Below are 16,865 nucleotides of genomic sequence, written 5' to 3' on the forward strand. Positions count from 1 at the left end.
AATCCTAAACTCTCATATTCAAGGGAATTTTTGCACATGGCCGCAGTTGAGGCAGATCGTAGCACGGTTCCCAAAAAAACGTTTGGCTTTGCAGATATTCTTTAAAGATTTGGACCAAAACTGCAGCCACATGGAAATCTGGTTTACCTGTGGTTTGGTTTGACGCCCCCAGGAACATAGCAGCAGTTTGCTGAGCATCCAGTTCAGCCAGTTTCACACCGCGAGACTGAAAGAGTCCTTAGCCTGTGGTGCCTTATTGTGCTCTGGTTGTCAAACTGGCAATATGCAGCTTTTTCAACGCACATTAGGCAGCCATTGTTAACTCTTGTCACCCATTAGGAAAATCCAACCTGACTAATGCCATGCAGCCATTGCTAGAATCAGAAAGCGGCTGCAGGAGATGAGCAGCACGGATTTAAAACAAGGAGTTAAAAAATAGTTGAAAGTTGAATAATTGAAAATAGTAAGTGGTTATTACTCACAGTGCTACCAAGGTACATTGTAAGAAAAGTTTATATCCTTATTTAAGCCTGAAAGGAGGTGGTGTTGCCACCCCAATGTGGGGCTTCAGGTTCCCCTGCAGATTTACTGAGTCACATTATCAGTAGGATTTCCCAACATGAAAATACATGCAGCTGCCATGTCAGGAGTCAGTATGAGCTGTTCACATCTAGAAATAAATCCAGTAAGCATGAAACAAGTTCTGACAGAGAATCTCTTGCAGCAATACCTCACCTTGCTTTGCAAGATCCCGGGAAAATGTGAGCATGCGAGAAGCGCCACACAAAACTACCACTCCCAGCATGCCCCGCGCTGCACCAACCACTCTACATCCTTACACATTCACTAACTGCTCCTATTTACTCTACAACATAGACATTTAATAAAAACACAGATAATTTTTCACAATCATAGAAGCCGTTTTACCCTCATTCTTTATCAAAATCGAATACAAATCTTTTATCCTGGATAGTTCGAACTACGTCTTTAGTTTTTTTCATTTCACATTCTTTAACGTCCATTTTTTCGAAGGCCAAGTTTCCATAGTAATGTGGCAAGAAGCCTACACAAAATGGCCACCTATTGGCGACAATCACAACTCTCTCTCTAGCGCCTGAACTGTATGTAATTCAGGAAGAGGAAGCGCAGGACTGTGGTGAAGCATGCTGGGAAGTGTAGTTTTATGCTATGCATACAGAAGAGACTCTGAGCTGTGTGCAAGGTGAGGAAGGGCCTGTGATATTATTGTGATTGCTTCCTAGCTGGAGCTGCCTATACATTGTTGGTTTATAGTGTGTGTCGTCTTTATTATTTGTATGATACATGTAGTTATCACTGTCTGTATGTGTATTGTAATGACATGACTTGTATCAGATGTGTCTGCATGCTCTGCCATCATATCTGACATCTTCTTCTTGCTCAGTATCTCCTTCCTTAATGTTTTCCCTCTTTTCCATACACAACTCTAAAGGTAAATACAATATTTAGCATGTAAAAAGGTTTGTATGTGTCATATATATAACATCCATACATGGAAGGAATTGTGATCAATATGCTGGTTCCATACAACCAATCAATCAGATTCAAAGATGTTAGAATTCCAAGGATGCATTGTTACCGTTTCAGGAAAATTAATGTGTATTTGCCAGATCTGATATTTTAATTAGTTTTATTAAATGATCAAAGCATTGCATTTGTTGCCTTGCAACACTTAGGACATGAGGTTGGGGTACAATGCACTGCAGGTCAGCTGACAATGTGCTTTCAGAATGAATTACACCACAGTGCACCAACAGCCTAACTAGATGATGTACCATGTTATGCTATGTACACACGTCAGATCATTCTTGCCCGGTCGAGCTTGTCTCGGGCAAGAATGTGACATGTACATAGGCCCGACATCGTTGGATCTGTCATTACTGATCTATAAATGACAGTGCCACTCGTTCTCCTTTCTCCATAGTACAGAATGGCACTGTATGTACAGTGCTTGTTCATTCATTATTATTTTTATTACACAGCATATAGCACCTACATATTACGCAGCGCTGTACAAAGTCCATAGTCATGTTACTACCTGCCCCCCAATGGAGCTCACAAAGTAATGTCCTTACCACAGTCATATGACATTATTATTGTCTAGATTCTAGCCAATAAACCTAACTGCATGTTTTTGGAATGTGGGAGGAAACCCACACAGACACGGGGAGAACCTGAAAACTCCATGCAGATAGTGTGCTGGCCGAGATTCAAACCTGGGACCTAGCGCTGCAAAGGCCATGAAATATTGTTTCCAGCAACAATTGAATGTGCATACACAGCCTTATACTTTTTTTGCGTATTATTATTTTTTTTGAACATAATGTTTCTTTTATTTCTCCTGCTTCGTGCAGCATCTTTGCAGTCACTTCCTGTCTATATGCACCCAGAGCTGGTAACACATGTCATTTCTCAGCTAGCTTCCTGTGAGCTACAAGAAGAGTAGTAGATGGTCAAACACAAATGGTAAAATCTAAAATAATAAAATGAAATGCCTAATCAATACAAAACTTTAGACCAGTGTTAGCCAGGGTTCCTCCAGAGGTTGCTGGGGGATCCTTGAGCAATGAGCAGTTTGTGCCTCTCAGGTCAGTTTAGGTGACACCAATGATCGTTTTGGCTGTCTATAAGGATGACATTCTTCCCAATGGCCAACAGTGTCTTCTTACTAACCACCACACTAATGTACTGTGAGCTGTGGATATGGTAATTATAGGAGGGGTTCCCTGAAGACCAGGAAGTTATTTCAAGAGTTCCCCCATGTTAAAAGGTCAAGAAACACTACCTAAATGTTTATTCTTAAAATTGTTGGATCCGGCAGGGCATTATTGCAGAAAGCAGCACAGCTCAATGTTGGTCCTAGAAAACCTGGCACATCCCGGCATTTCCTGCATTTGCCGGGACTGAATGAACTCGTGCGCAGGAATCACAAGGTGGCCAAATATCACAAGAAGGAAGGAAGAATAAAAATGTGCAGTTTGTTCCCTATGAACTACTGAATGGTTATCCAGTTGACAGGTTGGCCATGCACATCGCCAGTAGCAAGACTCCACCTTTTTAATATGGGTAATTTTTTTAAATAACTATTCAAGTTATTACAGATCATTGGTGGAACAGATTGCTTATTGCTCATGGAACCCCTAGCAAGCTCTGGTGAAACCTAAGAGATCAACAGAACCCTGACTAAAAAAAAATGCCCCAGATGAAGAGCAAGCCACATATCTATACTCCTTGTTCTCGTCCTTGCACTTCTGAGCTCTATCTCTCCCCATTGACAAGCTTGGTACGTTTATAAAGTCTGCCATTGCCTGTTGACAATTGATTCTCCAGAGCCTCTTTACCGTCATCCACTTTAATGGATCATTTACTTCCAACCCAGATGGATTTTCTTGATTTATTCCATCTGTGATATTAAATAATTCCATCTTGTTTATTGAAAAAGCAGCACAATATGGGCAATTTATTTTTCAGACGTCTTTGTGAAAACAGTTTTAGCTGCCTCTGTGCCTCCGTTTCATGTAACTCTACGTATCTTGTTCTTTCAACATAAGTCAGCTGCTGCTTTGTGTTGTTTTTTTTTGTGTAAGATTTATTATATTATGCAATCTCTAGATCAATTCATTTTTCTCTATGTTCATTGCAGGGAAAAGACATTCATTTTCAGTGTCAATATAATGTATTCCTTTGTTGATTTATCTCTGTGTTTGTGTGGGTTTTCTGCAGGTGCTGCAAATTCTCTCTCCACAGTCCAGAGGATACTGGTACATTAACTGGATTTTATGTAACTTTGGCCCTGTGTGTGGGACTCAGGTAGGGGCATTCAATTCGATTTTCATATATGTTTTAGACCAATTAAAGCAAAGCTAAAAACATGAGTTGGATAGTTGATTGTTACTTTTTTCTCTGGGTTGCATAACAAGAAAATGCACATAACTTTGCTATGGGTTGTATCACAAACATCATATTGTATATTATAGCAGTATTTCTCAACCTTTTTAACACGGATAAACCCTTTAAATAACTTTCAGGTTGTCAGAGAGCCATTTCTTTATTAATTAGCAACATGGTGGTCTTGGTTAGCACTCTGGCCTTTGCAGTGCTAGGTCCCAGGTTTGAATATTGCCCAGGACACTATCTGCATGGAGTTTGCAGGTTCTCCCTGTGTTTGCATAGGTTTCCTCTGGGTTCTCCGGTTTCCTCACACATTCATGCATGCCGTTAGGTTAATTGGCTTCCCCCCCCAAATTTACCTTAGTATTAAAGACTTGGCTAGTGACATGACTAGGGATTTTGTACAGCGCTACACAATAAGTTGGCACTGTATTAATAATGTGTTTTAATATTAGCTATATCCACAGCTCACAGTACATTAGCATGGTGGCCATTTGGAAGAAAGCACTTAGATTGATGCCCAGTGCCCATTTTACCCTTACAGATAGCGGCCCTAGGGTTCTACGAAACCCCATTTGAAAAACCCTGCATTATAGGATAATTTGTATACTTTTTTTTTTTTTTTTTTTTACATGGACTGATGACTCCCTGGGAGCCTTTTGTTTGAACCTAGCCATATTCTTGTATTAAAGCTTGGTGAATGGAGTGTTATATAGAAAGCTATAGAACTTTGTTGCATCCATATTTATCAAAGCCGCCTTTGATTCATTATAATTGCATACTTTTTTTATAAATGTACTATTAAACATGCAGAAAGCTCTTTTTTTCTTTTGCAACATACAAGTTTATTATGTAAGAATAGTGCAGTCTTTTGTGTTCACAAATAATAGCCCTGAATCACACTGAGTCACCAATCTTCTTTGTCCACAGAGATGATGAAGACACATTTAAGATCCTGGTGGCGACTGACATTCACCTGGGCTACATGGAGAAAGATGCTATACGTGGGAATGACTCGTTTGTGACTTTTGATGAGATCCTACGGCTGGCAAGGGATAATGAGGTAAACGTGGTGTCATTTAATTTAATGACTTTTTACATGAAAGAGGCCAGAAAACAGCAAGGTCTTATCCATAGTCAGTCATTGTTCTACCTTCTGTTTCAATGTAATTTGCCTCAAATTGCCAAAGACCCTTGCCTAGAAAAAAACAAAGAGGGGGTAAGCCCTGATAGTCCAGCAGCTCAAGCACAAATTAAATTGTTGGCTGTTATTACATTCATTACCGGGTTTATTACACAGGAAGGCGCAGACCTGTTACCTAACATTCTATTGTCCTTGCTTCTAACTGTTTAGTAAAATGATAAAGAAGAAAAGAATAAAGTTAGCACTGAAAAATGAATCTTAAATATACTTCATTTTATGTGTGAGTATATGGTTTGTTTTGCCTGCTTTTGGTTAAAATTTCAATTTCAAAATGTTCAGAGCAACAAGTAAAAGCTAAGGAAGTATATTACATAACAAGACATGAAATATCAGTTTACTATTCATGCATCAGAGTAACTTCTTCGTGATAATGGAGGTAAGTAACGAAGGAAAGTGGAGCACAGTAAGTTGCAAGTGAGGAGGGAACCCTGGTTGTAGTAGAATCACAGTGTGTAATCTTTCTTACACTAGTTGAAGTGATTCGCTATAAGTGGACCTGTGCCTAAACTAGACTTTCCCAACCTTTTTAACATTGGTTAACACTTGAAATAGCTTTCAGGTGTTAGGAATCCTCTGTTATAATTACTTTATGCACAGCTCACAGTACACTAGCATGGTGGTCAGTAAGAAGAATGCCTCTTACATTGCTGCCCAGTGAGCCATTGATCAAGGAACCCCTAGTACCTCTGGAAGATACCATGGGTTCCGCTGCCCTAGACTGTGGACATTACAAAATTTGCCTATTTTTAACAAGCAGTAAAAGACATTAAAAACCAGGCATCCCTGTGTGGATACAGATACTGTGGAGCAATTCTCAAAAGTCACAAAGACTCAGAGTCCCTAGGGGCTTTTCCATACTAGGTCAGATCACAAATGTTGCATTGCTTGATGGGAGGTGAGTATAATTGTGCTTTATACTAAAAGATCATTTGACTTTAAACCTTGGGGTAAGTTTTTAAAACTGCCATTTTCATTTAGAACAAGTTGAAGTCATATGCACTTTAGAAAGTTGTATATGTATGGCATTGATTTTTCTACAGCTGTCTTGTTACCAAATCAGAAAATAGAGCTGTTTCTTTTCTGACAGCCTTGTTGCAGTACCTATTGACATCCTACAAGGCTTTTAATGCAGCACTGCATTTTTCTGTGATTACATGGATATAACATATTGGCCTCTTGTATATAGTTGCAAAGACTTTTGAATATGTCTGCAATTTACTGTATTTACTCAGGACACCTAGTTAAGGATTGCTTTGCAAAGCACTCGGCGGATTCACTTTAATGTTTATCTCCTGCATGTTTTATTGATTGTCTATAAACCAATTTCCACTCGGGACTTAACTCCTATTTGCCAGCCTGTTATAGGGAAGTGGAAAATTTTCCAAAGTATGGACAAGTGTTGGACCTAGCTCATCTCTCCTCCAACTGACCGGTTCCTTGTGCTGCTCCTCTCTCTTCTAGTCTAAGTTTTATGAGGTTGATAATCTAAATACACAAACATATATAAAAAATGGCTTAAGAAGACCCCTTTCGCTTTTTCAGTTCTGTTATGTTGCGGCCTGGCTCTTCAATCATTTTTTAAGAGTGACATTGGTAGCCCCCTTGCTTAGTCCTCCCCTTTTTTGTTCTCTTTATTTTCCTGGTCAGCCTTTTCACCCAGCACCAGGCTCACATGCGTAAAGTCCATCATTAATGATGTCTGGCTACTTTGTGAACTGAGAAATGCCGATTTTATCTCACTTAAAACATCACATAGCATGCAGGCTTCAGTACCCAGATCTGAGATTATTAAGATCTGAGAAAACCACATTTTTCTCTATATAATCCATTAAACCTACAGCTTCAAAATATGTGTGAAAAAGTTAAGCACACAGTTCATCATCCTGCCTGCCATTGCCTCAAAGTTAAGAATAGGTGATTTTCACCCCTATTATCTCTTCTTCTCTCTACATGCAGGTCAATTCATTTTTTTTCTCAAAGCTGAGCACCTCTCTTTCCCTTTTCAATTGAGTTGCCCTCCTCTGCCCTCTCTTCATTGTTCAAGTTTATGACTCTTAGGTCTACGCTTCTTTTAATACGATAAAATTATAATTTAATAAGGGGGGGGGAAGAGTACTGTAGGTGGGTGGTGGCCCCTGTATTGTGACCTAACCTTTCAAGAACGACCCAAAAACAGCCGAGTGGTTGGACATGTACAGCAAAAGTAGGTTTGTCCAGCAAGTTTTATCCAGCCAGGCAGCAGACAAGCACAGTTTCTTTTCAAGTTGGCTGTGTACAGCAAATCTACGGCATAACACAAACAAAGCATATGCTCATCTGAGCCAAAAACTTAACTGCTCATAAGCAGGGTGTCATTGATGGGTTGTTGGGGTGTCCCAACACAAACCGACAGTACCAGGGGTATAACTAGAAATAGCACCCCAGCAAAACTTTATAGATCTCCTGGATGGAACCTGATCTCTCTTTCCCTACCCACTGTGGCTTGTGGGAGTCACCTGTGACCGCAGGAGGGGCTGCCAGTGTTTCTTGCTAAGTGTTCCTTCACTGATCCATTAGTGGCAAATTCTACGGTCCTTGCCTCTAATCTTTACTTGCTCCTCCGCTATCCAATCACAGCAATGGAAAAGGCTGGAAAAAATTATGCAAAAATGGCAACCAGCAATCACTGATGCCAACCAAGATATGGAGTTGGAAGACTTGTTGGGTAAGAGTGACATTGGTAGCCCCCTTGCTTAGTCCTCCCCTTTTTTGTTCTCTTTATTTTCCTGGTCAGCCTTTTCACCCAGCACCAGGCTCACATGTGTAAAGTCCATCATTAATGATGTCTGGGTACTTTGTGAACTGAGAAATGCCGATTTTATCTCACTTAAAACATCACATAGCATGCAGGCTTCAGTACCCAGATCTGAGGTTATTAAGATCTGAGAAAACCACATTTTTCTCTATATAATCCATTAAACCCACAGCTTCAAAATATGTGTGAAAAAGTGAAGCACAAAGTTCATGATTCTGCCTGCCATTGCCTCAAAGATTAGAATAGGTGATTTTCACCCCTAATTATCTCTTCTTCTCTCTACATGCAGGTCAATTAATTTTTTCTCAAAGCTGAGCTCCTCTCTTTCCCTTTTTAATTGAGTTGCCCTCCTCTGCCCTCTCTTCATTGTTCAAGTTTATGACTCTTAGGTCTACGCTTCTTTTAATACGATAAAATTATAATTTAATAAGAAATTATCTTGCTGTAAAAATGTGAGCTCTTTTAATGTTTTATTTTTTTTTTACACCTCTCTTTTCTGTCTGAACTGCTTTTCTGTCACTCCTTTCTGTCACCTCCCCTTTTTGTCCTAATCTCAGGCATGTGCAGAAGGAGTTCTTTTTTTAATGGAAGAAAACAATTGCTGACCTTACACATGCGCGGTGTGATTGGCAATTTTCCACCCCATCTACGTCACCCGATCTTGGGCTTGCACAGTGTAAGATTGGGTGATGTAAGAAGAAGAACCAGGAAGAAGAGAGAAGAAGATGTTGCCGCCTGGCGCTTCTTCTGCACTGGACCGAAGACATATACTGGGACGACGCAAGACCCAAATGAAGAAACTTCCCGATGGATCTGCAGGATTAAAGGTGTGTTTTTTTGATTTTGGGTTTAAAGTTACATTTCCTAAGAAATCATCCATTCCGAATGGGGTGCTTAAAAACAATGCAAGCAACAGAGGCAAAGTGACAAAAATGTCAAACAACACCTAGTACATTATTGTAATATTTAAAGGCATGTTCTTGCTTTGCAACCAACACCCATTGTTCCTTGACTTGGAAATGTTTTGAGTTTGCCTATTTGCTGGAAACTTTACACGGTTATTCAATAGAGAGAGGCAGAGACTGAGAGGAAGAAAGAGAGAGAGGCAGAGACTGAGAGGAAGAAGACCGAGATTAAGAGGTGCATTGAAATATAAAATCAGAATAATATTACAGTTTCTTGTAAATTACAGGATGCCCTGAAAAACTGGTATGTGACACCCATGAGTGAAGTCATACAGGTTTGCTATGGGTTCAGTAAACGTTCTTGGCATTCAACAAACCAGTTCATTTGGTGGAAAAAATTGCGCCCACCATAGTTACTATGTACATGGTGGGCACTGCTTCCGTTGGCTGGATGGAAGTGCCTGCCACGATGCAATGTCAATTGAAATTGAGGTATTTTTGGTTGTGTTTGTGTGTGTAATTTTTTTTTTATTATCTTTTTTTTTTTTATGGGTGATCATAGTTCTCTAACAGCACTGCACCACCCAAATATATCTATACACAGATGTGATTATTCTCTATCTGTATGTCTTCTTTTTTGTTATCTCCAATGCTGTCCTGGCAATGGTGTGATGTGTAATCGTGAAATCTTAAATGTAAATTCTTCTTAAAAATGTCATTATTCTAAAAATGTGAGCTTCTGCCTGCTGGGATTATTGGTTGGTCCTGTTTACCCAGACAGCATCGTTTTATCAACCTCTTGTGTTAATATGAATAAAATCACAGAATCAGAATCTGTTCTGTAAAAATGATGAAGGTTAGGAGGGACGGATTCATTCAATGAATGAATGCTGACATCTTGTGGTTGTACATCACAGTTCTCAACAGATGTATGAAGATCTGTTTTAACGCAATGAATTTGACATTCACTGAAACATTCCCTGGTGGAGAATAAATGACTGCCATTGAAACAAATAGAAACTGGAAAATTCTCCACCAGGGAATGTTCTAGTAAATGTCAGATTCACTTTTTTGTAAAAACAATTGTCATAGTATTTAGGTTGTGCCGTTTACTGCCCAATTTAATTATTATAGGATTATGATATGGTCCCTGGGATAAACCCGGCTTTGGCTGTCAATGTCCGGTTCAATACTTTGTTATAATATTTATGGGTTTTCTGTAAAGAGCCCATTGTATGACATTGTACAGTGCTAATTGTAAGAAACACTTTGAGGTGAATAATTTCAACCGGGAGTCACATCTTTTGCTTTGGTTGCGTCAGGTTCCTTAGTGAACTATGGTGCTGAATCTGCTCCTAAGGTAGTGTGGTTTTGTTCTTGTATGCAAGACGTACTTAAACCTAGTTTTTGGGGGGTCAGTGGGACAAAAGGCTTTTGAAATAGGTGGCCAGTGGAAAGAATGCCATATACTGATTCTCTCCCCTAAATCTACATAAAAAGTCCTTTCTACCCTGCCCTCTCTCATTTCCCTCACCTCCTTTGAAGTGCAATTTGTCTGTCTTTACTGTCCCCCTCATTGTTGTTGTTGTCGTCTCACAGAGACCCGCCCCCCCATTAACCCAATTTCTTAATTTTTGGATAACTTTCCCTTATGGCTCCCACGTATTCTTTCACATGACCTGCCCACCCCCATCCATGATGACTTTAATGTTGCATTGGATGACTCCAACCATCCTTCCTGGATCCTTCCAGCCAAACTGCTCTCAATTACCTGCTCCTTTTCACTCACACAGAACATAAACAGCCACACACACATCGCAGGACACACATTTTAGACCTGATTGTTTCCAAAGTCTGCAACCTCAACCACCTTGATAACTTGCCATTGCCCCTTTCTGACCACAACCTCCTTAGCTTCAACCTAACTAATTCCTGCCCCCCTTTGCCACATCCCAGACCTGGTCAATGGCAGAGAGATATCTGTAACCTTGACCACAACTGTACATCTCTCTCTCTAAAATCTAATCTCCAGATAAAGCTGCCAGCTCTGGATAAAGCTTTCCCCTGCCACCTTCCTCTACCCCCGTCCTGCTACCCCCAACCCTGGCACAACGGTCACACCAGATCTCTACAAAAAACTACTCCTGCAGCAGAGATGTGGAGAAATATGGCCTCAGCGCTGACTTCATGGAATACAAAGCCAGACTACAACACTGCACTCACTGTCAAAAAGCAACATTTTTTCTCCACTGTTTTTTTCAAGATTCCAACCCACGCAGTCTCTTCACAACAATTGACTCCCTCCAAAGCCCCAGCCTGCTCCCCCCACTACTACCTTCTCTGCCCAAGACATTGCCACCTTTTTTAGAGATAAAATTGACAAAATCAGACATGATGTCTCTGCTCACCGTGCTACTCCAACCATACCCACCACTTCTACTTGTAAATCTTCACTAGCCTCCCTACTACCTGTTCGCTTGATCTAATTTCCTGATCTACACTACTGGTATATACCCCTCCGCTTTCAAACATGCCATTATTCTCCCTATCCTGAAGAAACTTTCGTTAGAGTCCTACCTATCTTCTAGCTACCGTCCTATCTCCCTTCTCTCATATGTTTCCAAACTTCTTGAGCGCCTTGTCCATAAAAGACTCACCTATTACCTGAGTACCAACTCTCTGACCCTTTCCAGTCTGGTTTTCAAGCTGCCCATTCCACCGAAACAGCCCTTACTAAAGTGGCCCATGACCTCATCAGAGCTAAGTCTCAAGGCAACTTTTCCCTCCACTTTCTCATTGATCTTTCCTCTGCTTTTGACACTGTTTTTGACACCCCGCTTCTTCTAATACAAATCATGCGCTCCATTGGTATCTGTGACACTGCTCTCTCTTGGTTTGCTTCCTATCTGTCTGACCGTTCCTTTCAAGTTTCTTTCAATGGTAATTCCTCCTCGCCCACTCTCCTCCCTGTTGGTATTCCCCAAGGGTCAGTCCTTGGACTAGTTCTCTTCTCTCTGTACACCTCCTCTCTTGGTAGTCTCATATCCTTCCAAATTCCAAATCTCCCCCTGACAGATTCCTAACTGTTAACAACACTGTTATTCTGCACTCCCCTCAGGCGCCTGGTCTTGGCGTCACCCTTGATTCTGTCCTCTCATTTACCCCTCATATTCAGAACATTTCCAGGTCCTGTCTTTTTCACCTACGCAACATCCAAAATCCACCCCTACCTGTCCCCAGAGACCACCAAACTCCTTGTACACGCTCTTATCATCAGCCAAATTTATCTATCCTTCCCACCACTCTTCTGCTGCATCTCTGCAGTTCTCTTCATTGGCTACCATTTCACCTGATAATCAAATTCAAGCTCCTGTGCTTTGCCTTCAAATCCCTCCACAGTTCTTGTCCCGCTTACCTACAACTTTTGTTTGCCCCCCCAGACTCCCTGGAATGGTTTTCCCCATCCTGTTTGGCTTGCTTCTACTTTCTGCTCATTTAAAAGAGGCCTATCTTTTAAAACTTGCCAACCCGTCTTCTTCTGTCTCTTAATACCCTCACTACTTCCCACCAATTCATATCCCCCCCCTCTTAGATTGTAAGCTCTTCTGGGCAGGGTCTTCTCCTTTTCTTCTTTCAATTTCTGTATCTGTCGGTCATCTGCAACCCCTATTTAATGTACAATGCTGCATTACATGTTGGCGCTTTATAAATACTGTTTAATAATAACTAAGAAAATCATGAGAGGCAAGCAGTTGGCTCTACCAATTGATGTTGCCCCAGAACTTTACAGGCATCATCAAATTGGAGTTCATTCAGCCACAGTTCACGGAACCTTTAGGTACCTGGAGGAGCCCTGGAGTTCATGGAACAAATGGCTGGTGTAGAATGTGAAGATCTAGCTGTGTCTTCATTGTGGTTAAGTTGCCTTGAAAATTGTTGCTTCTGTGCCCTGCCCAGCAATGTTATTAGACTCCTTTGCATTTACCAAAAATTATTTTGTAGACCTATCTGACACAAATTCAGTTTACTTAGATTGCTTAGCTAGAACCTTGCACAACCAATTCTTTTTATGTCTGTATACTAAGTAGCTGCCAGTTTGTAAATCTAATATATAATATAATTTATCTGTGTGTCACCAGCTTTGAAGAGCTGAAGAAGCACATTAACAATTTACATTTTCTGTGACTTTTAGATGACCAGCTTACAGGAGGACATTGTCACCTCCTCCCAAGGCAAAGCAACAGAGAGTCCAGAGGATGACTTAGAAGCCCAGGAGAAACTCGATCACTTTCCTGATGACTTCAATCAGCTGGAACTTCTGGAAACCCACAGACACTTGATTCCAACTGGAACCCAGAGCCAATGGCCTGGAGAATCTGATGACGATGATGAGGAGAAGACAGAGGAGTGGTACCAAACCAAGGAGACTCAACTGCAGCATAATCCTAAAGACTTGCTACTATTTGCTGCAGAAAATAACAGGGTATGGAATTGTGAACATTTATTATTTATTAACTTTTTATATAGCTGCAATATAGCAGATGGAAAGTCTGTCCAAAAATGATTGTTTGACCCCAAGAAGGTACTTGTTAGTCTTCCTGTGGGCACTGCTTCTTAGTTGGGAACAATAGTAAGAAGGCCAAGTTGGTTGTCCAACAGTCAAATTGGAATTCTCTCTTGGAGGTTGTCATTTATGAAGTGCTCATATTTGAGGTCTCTATTTATTTGCAATGTTGAAAAATGTAGGGCCCATTTGTTCTTGTGCTTTATTGATTCCAAAAGGTGCAGTCATAGACTTTACCTGCAGCACCATCTTTCCATAATATGGTGGTGCTACATGCATCTGCAAAGGTTGACCTATGAGTTGACCTTAAGGGTGCAGATGGTAGTCTCAGGAGGTAAATTTAGGTGCATAAAGTGGTTGATCATACAGTTCAAACCTAATTTCATGAATGGCAACCCTTCCAAGTTCCTAGCACGAGGATACAAGCACAGATATTCATCAGAAGCAATTGCAGTCTTTGAAATTGTGATTAAGCCTGCATTGTTTGAACAGACATAGCAGCACTTTTCTGAATAGAATTTTGCATATGGAAAATCCACCCAGCTGTCATCATCATACAGCTACTCAGATTGGGCATGGTATGGAGTGGGATGTCAGTGACAGCAGCCTGACAACTCTTCCGGGGAGAGCTAAACTTAGTATACACTTTAGTTATACTACAGTTTTGCCTCCTGTATATGTTTTGACCTCGAAGCTAGAGCTTGCCCCCCATGCAGCTGACACGCATTCATATAGCTCTGTGTTTTTTAATGCATCATTAAATGGATTTTAAATACAGTGTAAGAGTCTACTTTTCACCCGCTATCAGTCTTCTGTAGTTCAATATACAGCAGAGTTTATATTGTCAGAATAAGCACAATGTTGATATGAATAGAAAGCAGAAAATCACTGTGCTTAAGGTAAAGTACGGTGGGTGAAATCTTTGCACTGAGAGTAAATATTGGAGCAAAAACTAATTTTGTTATTTAAGCTTTTTTATACACTTTTAATATTCATCTTTGTTTAGCCAGAGTCCTTGTTTAGTTGCCAAAATCCAGGATTTGGTTATTTCCTCCGATCATAGTTTTAAATAGAGGTCTTCTTCATGTACTATCTATACAAATAACCATAATGAAATTAAGTGAAAACAAATTTGCACTTCTCTTATTATCTTATATTATTCCTATTCTCTTATATTACCATATATATATATACGTATATGTTTTATTCTCTTCTTCAGCTGGGAACCGTCCAGAAAGTCCTTGCAACTCACCCAGATCTTGTAAATGTGACTGATGAAGATTTGTATACACCAATGCACAGAGCCTCCTACAACGGTCACCTAGATGTCGTACAGGAGCTGATTGCAAAGGGAGCAAACATTCATGCAGTCACACTGGACGGGTGGACCCCACTGCACAGCGCCTGCAAATGGAACAACACTGCCATTGCATCTTTCCTACTCCAACATGGAGCAGATATTAATGCACAAACTAAAGGCTGTCTGACACCCCTACACCTGGCTGCTGCCAACCGCGATAGCCGCCAGATTATGGAGCTTCTTCTTATGAACCGCTACCTCAACCCTCATCTGACTAACAATGTGGGAGAAACGGCTCAGGAGATTGCCCGACGGACTGACGTGTTTCACTACCTTTTTGAAATGACCGAATATTGGACTTAATCTTTCTTAAAACTTGGCAATATTTATCTTTATGAAATGATGACCAGTTCAGTGAAATTAGTGAATATTGTACATTTGTGGAAAGGGTTCCCCCTCCCTTTGCATGTATTACTCTTCTAACTTGCTTGTGATTAGTTGTCTCAAGTGTCTTCTGTTTAGCTGGTTCAATTTCATTACACTAGTAATAATACTTGTCAGCAGTTTATTTACTTTTGCGTTCCAAAGACAACTTAAAGTGTTAACCTGAGAAAACTTTGTAGAGAATCAGTTCAAGGGAAGGTTAGGCTGATTTCCAAACACAAAGCAAATTGGTCTATATCAATTGTTTTATATTTCAAAATATTTATCAAGGTAGTAAGTTCTTTGATCCAGACATCCCTCTCAGCCAGCACAGACTGCTCCGTAACCTTACATTCCTGGTGGCTGGTTAAAAAACAGAGCACCTTAAAATTAATTTAACAAGGGAGGTGACATAAGCCACCATTGCTGAATTATTTCTAATCACATAAGGATATATCAGTTATACATTAAAAGTACAAAAGTCATGTTATATATACAAACTTGACCCAATTGGAATTCTGATCGCGTTCTATCTGAAAAATCAAAAAACATCAGGAAAGCAAAATTTTTCACATGTGTTTTGGAACAGAAATTTGATCCCATCCGTCAAAAGCAAAATTGGAGTGTTTATTTGTACAAAGCATGTTGGAAATTCCTGAAACTAGTACTTGGCCTACCTCTCCCAAGTACTACATTTTGCTGTTTGCTGCTATTTATAATAAAAAGGTGCAGAAGGTAAGAAAAGCTAAGAAGTGTTGGAGCCAAATGCTGACTTTTGGGATTGGAGTCAATATTCACAAAATACATTTTATTGCAGTTTTGGAGTTTTAAAATTCATGACTTTAGTGGAATGATTTCATGTCACGAACAGACATATCTGGTGTCTTTATAATTCCTTGGGTCAGATTGCTTATGTTAATGTTAATATTGATTCACTGTAAAAATTACTGTACCAGATCAATTTAAAAGTATGTATTGTATGCAGTTGTGTTCTTCAGACAGATTTGTCTTGAGTTGGCTTTTACAACTTAAGAGTTTATATCAGAAATCCACTTTTTACGGTGTGTTATTACTGAACATAACAAAACACTGCCAAGTCACCGACACACTGCCATATTACCGACACACTGCCTACAGTAATGAGTGATATATTTGTTATTTTGGAGTAAATATCAGAGGAAAGTGTGTACCATCTCTTACGAAAGTGATGTTTGGCTTGGGCTTAGTCACGTAATGTGAAGGTGCATGGAAAACCCAGCATTGGCACTAAGTGTTCTCTTCATTTTAAGGTAAAGAAACTCCATGTCTCTCAGAAATTTACCCCTGATCTGGGCTGCCATTATATAGCACCACATGACCCAACACTTTGGACTATCTAATATTATGTGTATCGTATGCAGTAGACAATTTTGTACATAATCTGAAACATTTGCATGATATCTTGCTAGTGTATCAATATAAATTGAAAAATTATATTTTTTAAGGAGGGTTGAAAATATTACTTGTATGACATCCCACAAACTTTATCAGACAATTCCTAGAGATTGATAGCAGAAGATGTTGGTCAGTTATCGCCTAATCATGCAGGCTGATACTGGTTATTTTTTTACCTTCCCATTTCAGCATTATTTTATAACTTAATAACAATACCTTTACAATGCAATCCAGTGTGATCATAAACAATTTATGTTTGTTTGCCAGTCTGGCCATATTTGGCTTGATCATGTGACAATCATTTATAGGCC

At 39.9% G+C, this 16,865-nt stretch overlaps 1 protein-coding gene across 1 annotated transcript; it reads left to right on the forward strand.

Moving 5' to 3' along the window:
• The first annotated feature begins 1,167 nt into the window (after nucleotides 1-1,167).
• On the forward strand, nucleotides 1,168-15,289 carry ANKRD49 (ankyrin repeat domain 49). The gene is made up of 3 exons (XM_072402683.1): nucleotides 1,168-1,222; nucleotides 13,026-13,316; nucleotides 14,617-15,289. The coding sequence occupies exons 2-3, from the start codon at nucleotides 13,026-13,028 to the stop codon at nucleotides 15,058-15,060; spliced, it is 735 nt and encodes a 244-aa protein (XP_072258784.1). The 5' UTR covers nucleotides 1,168-1,222; the 3' UTR covers nucleotides 15,061-15,289.
• The last annotated feature ends 1,576 nt before the right edge of the window (nucleotides 15,290-16,865 follow it).

Source organism: Pyxicephalus adspersus, chromosome 1 (genome assembly GCF_032062135.1).
Source record: "Pyxicephalus adspersus chromosome 1, UCB_Pads_2.0, whole genome shotgun sequence".
Classification (NCBI taxonomy): Eukaryota; Metazoa; Chordata; class Amphibia; order Anura; family Pyxicephalidae; genus Pyxicephalus; species Pyxicephalus adspersus.

Bases quoted from the DNA above. Each gene is read 5' to 3' on its own strand.
- ANKRD49 (XM_072402683.1), top strand. From the start codon at position 13,026: ATGACCAGCTTACAGGAGGACATTGTCACCTCCTCCCAAGGCAAAGCA. The intron at 13,317-14,616 runs GTATGGAATTGT...TCTCTTCTTCAG, and splicing joins TTGCTGCAGAAAATAACAGG to CTGGGAACCGTCCAGAAAGT.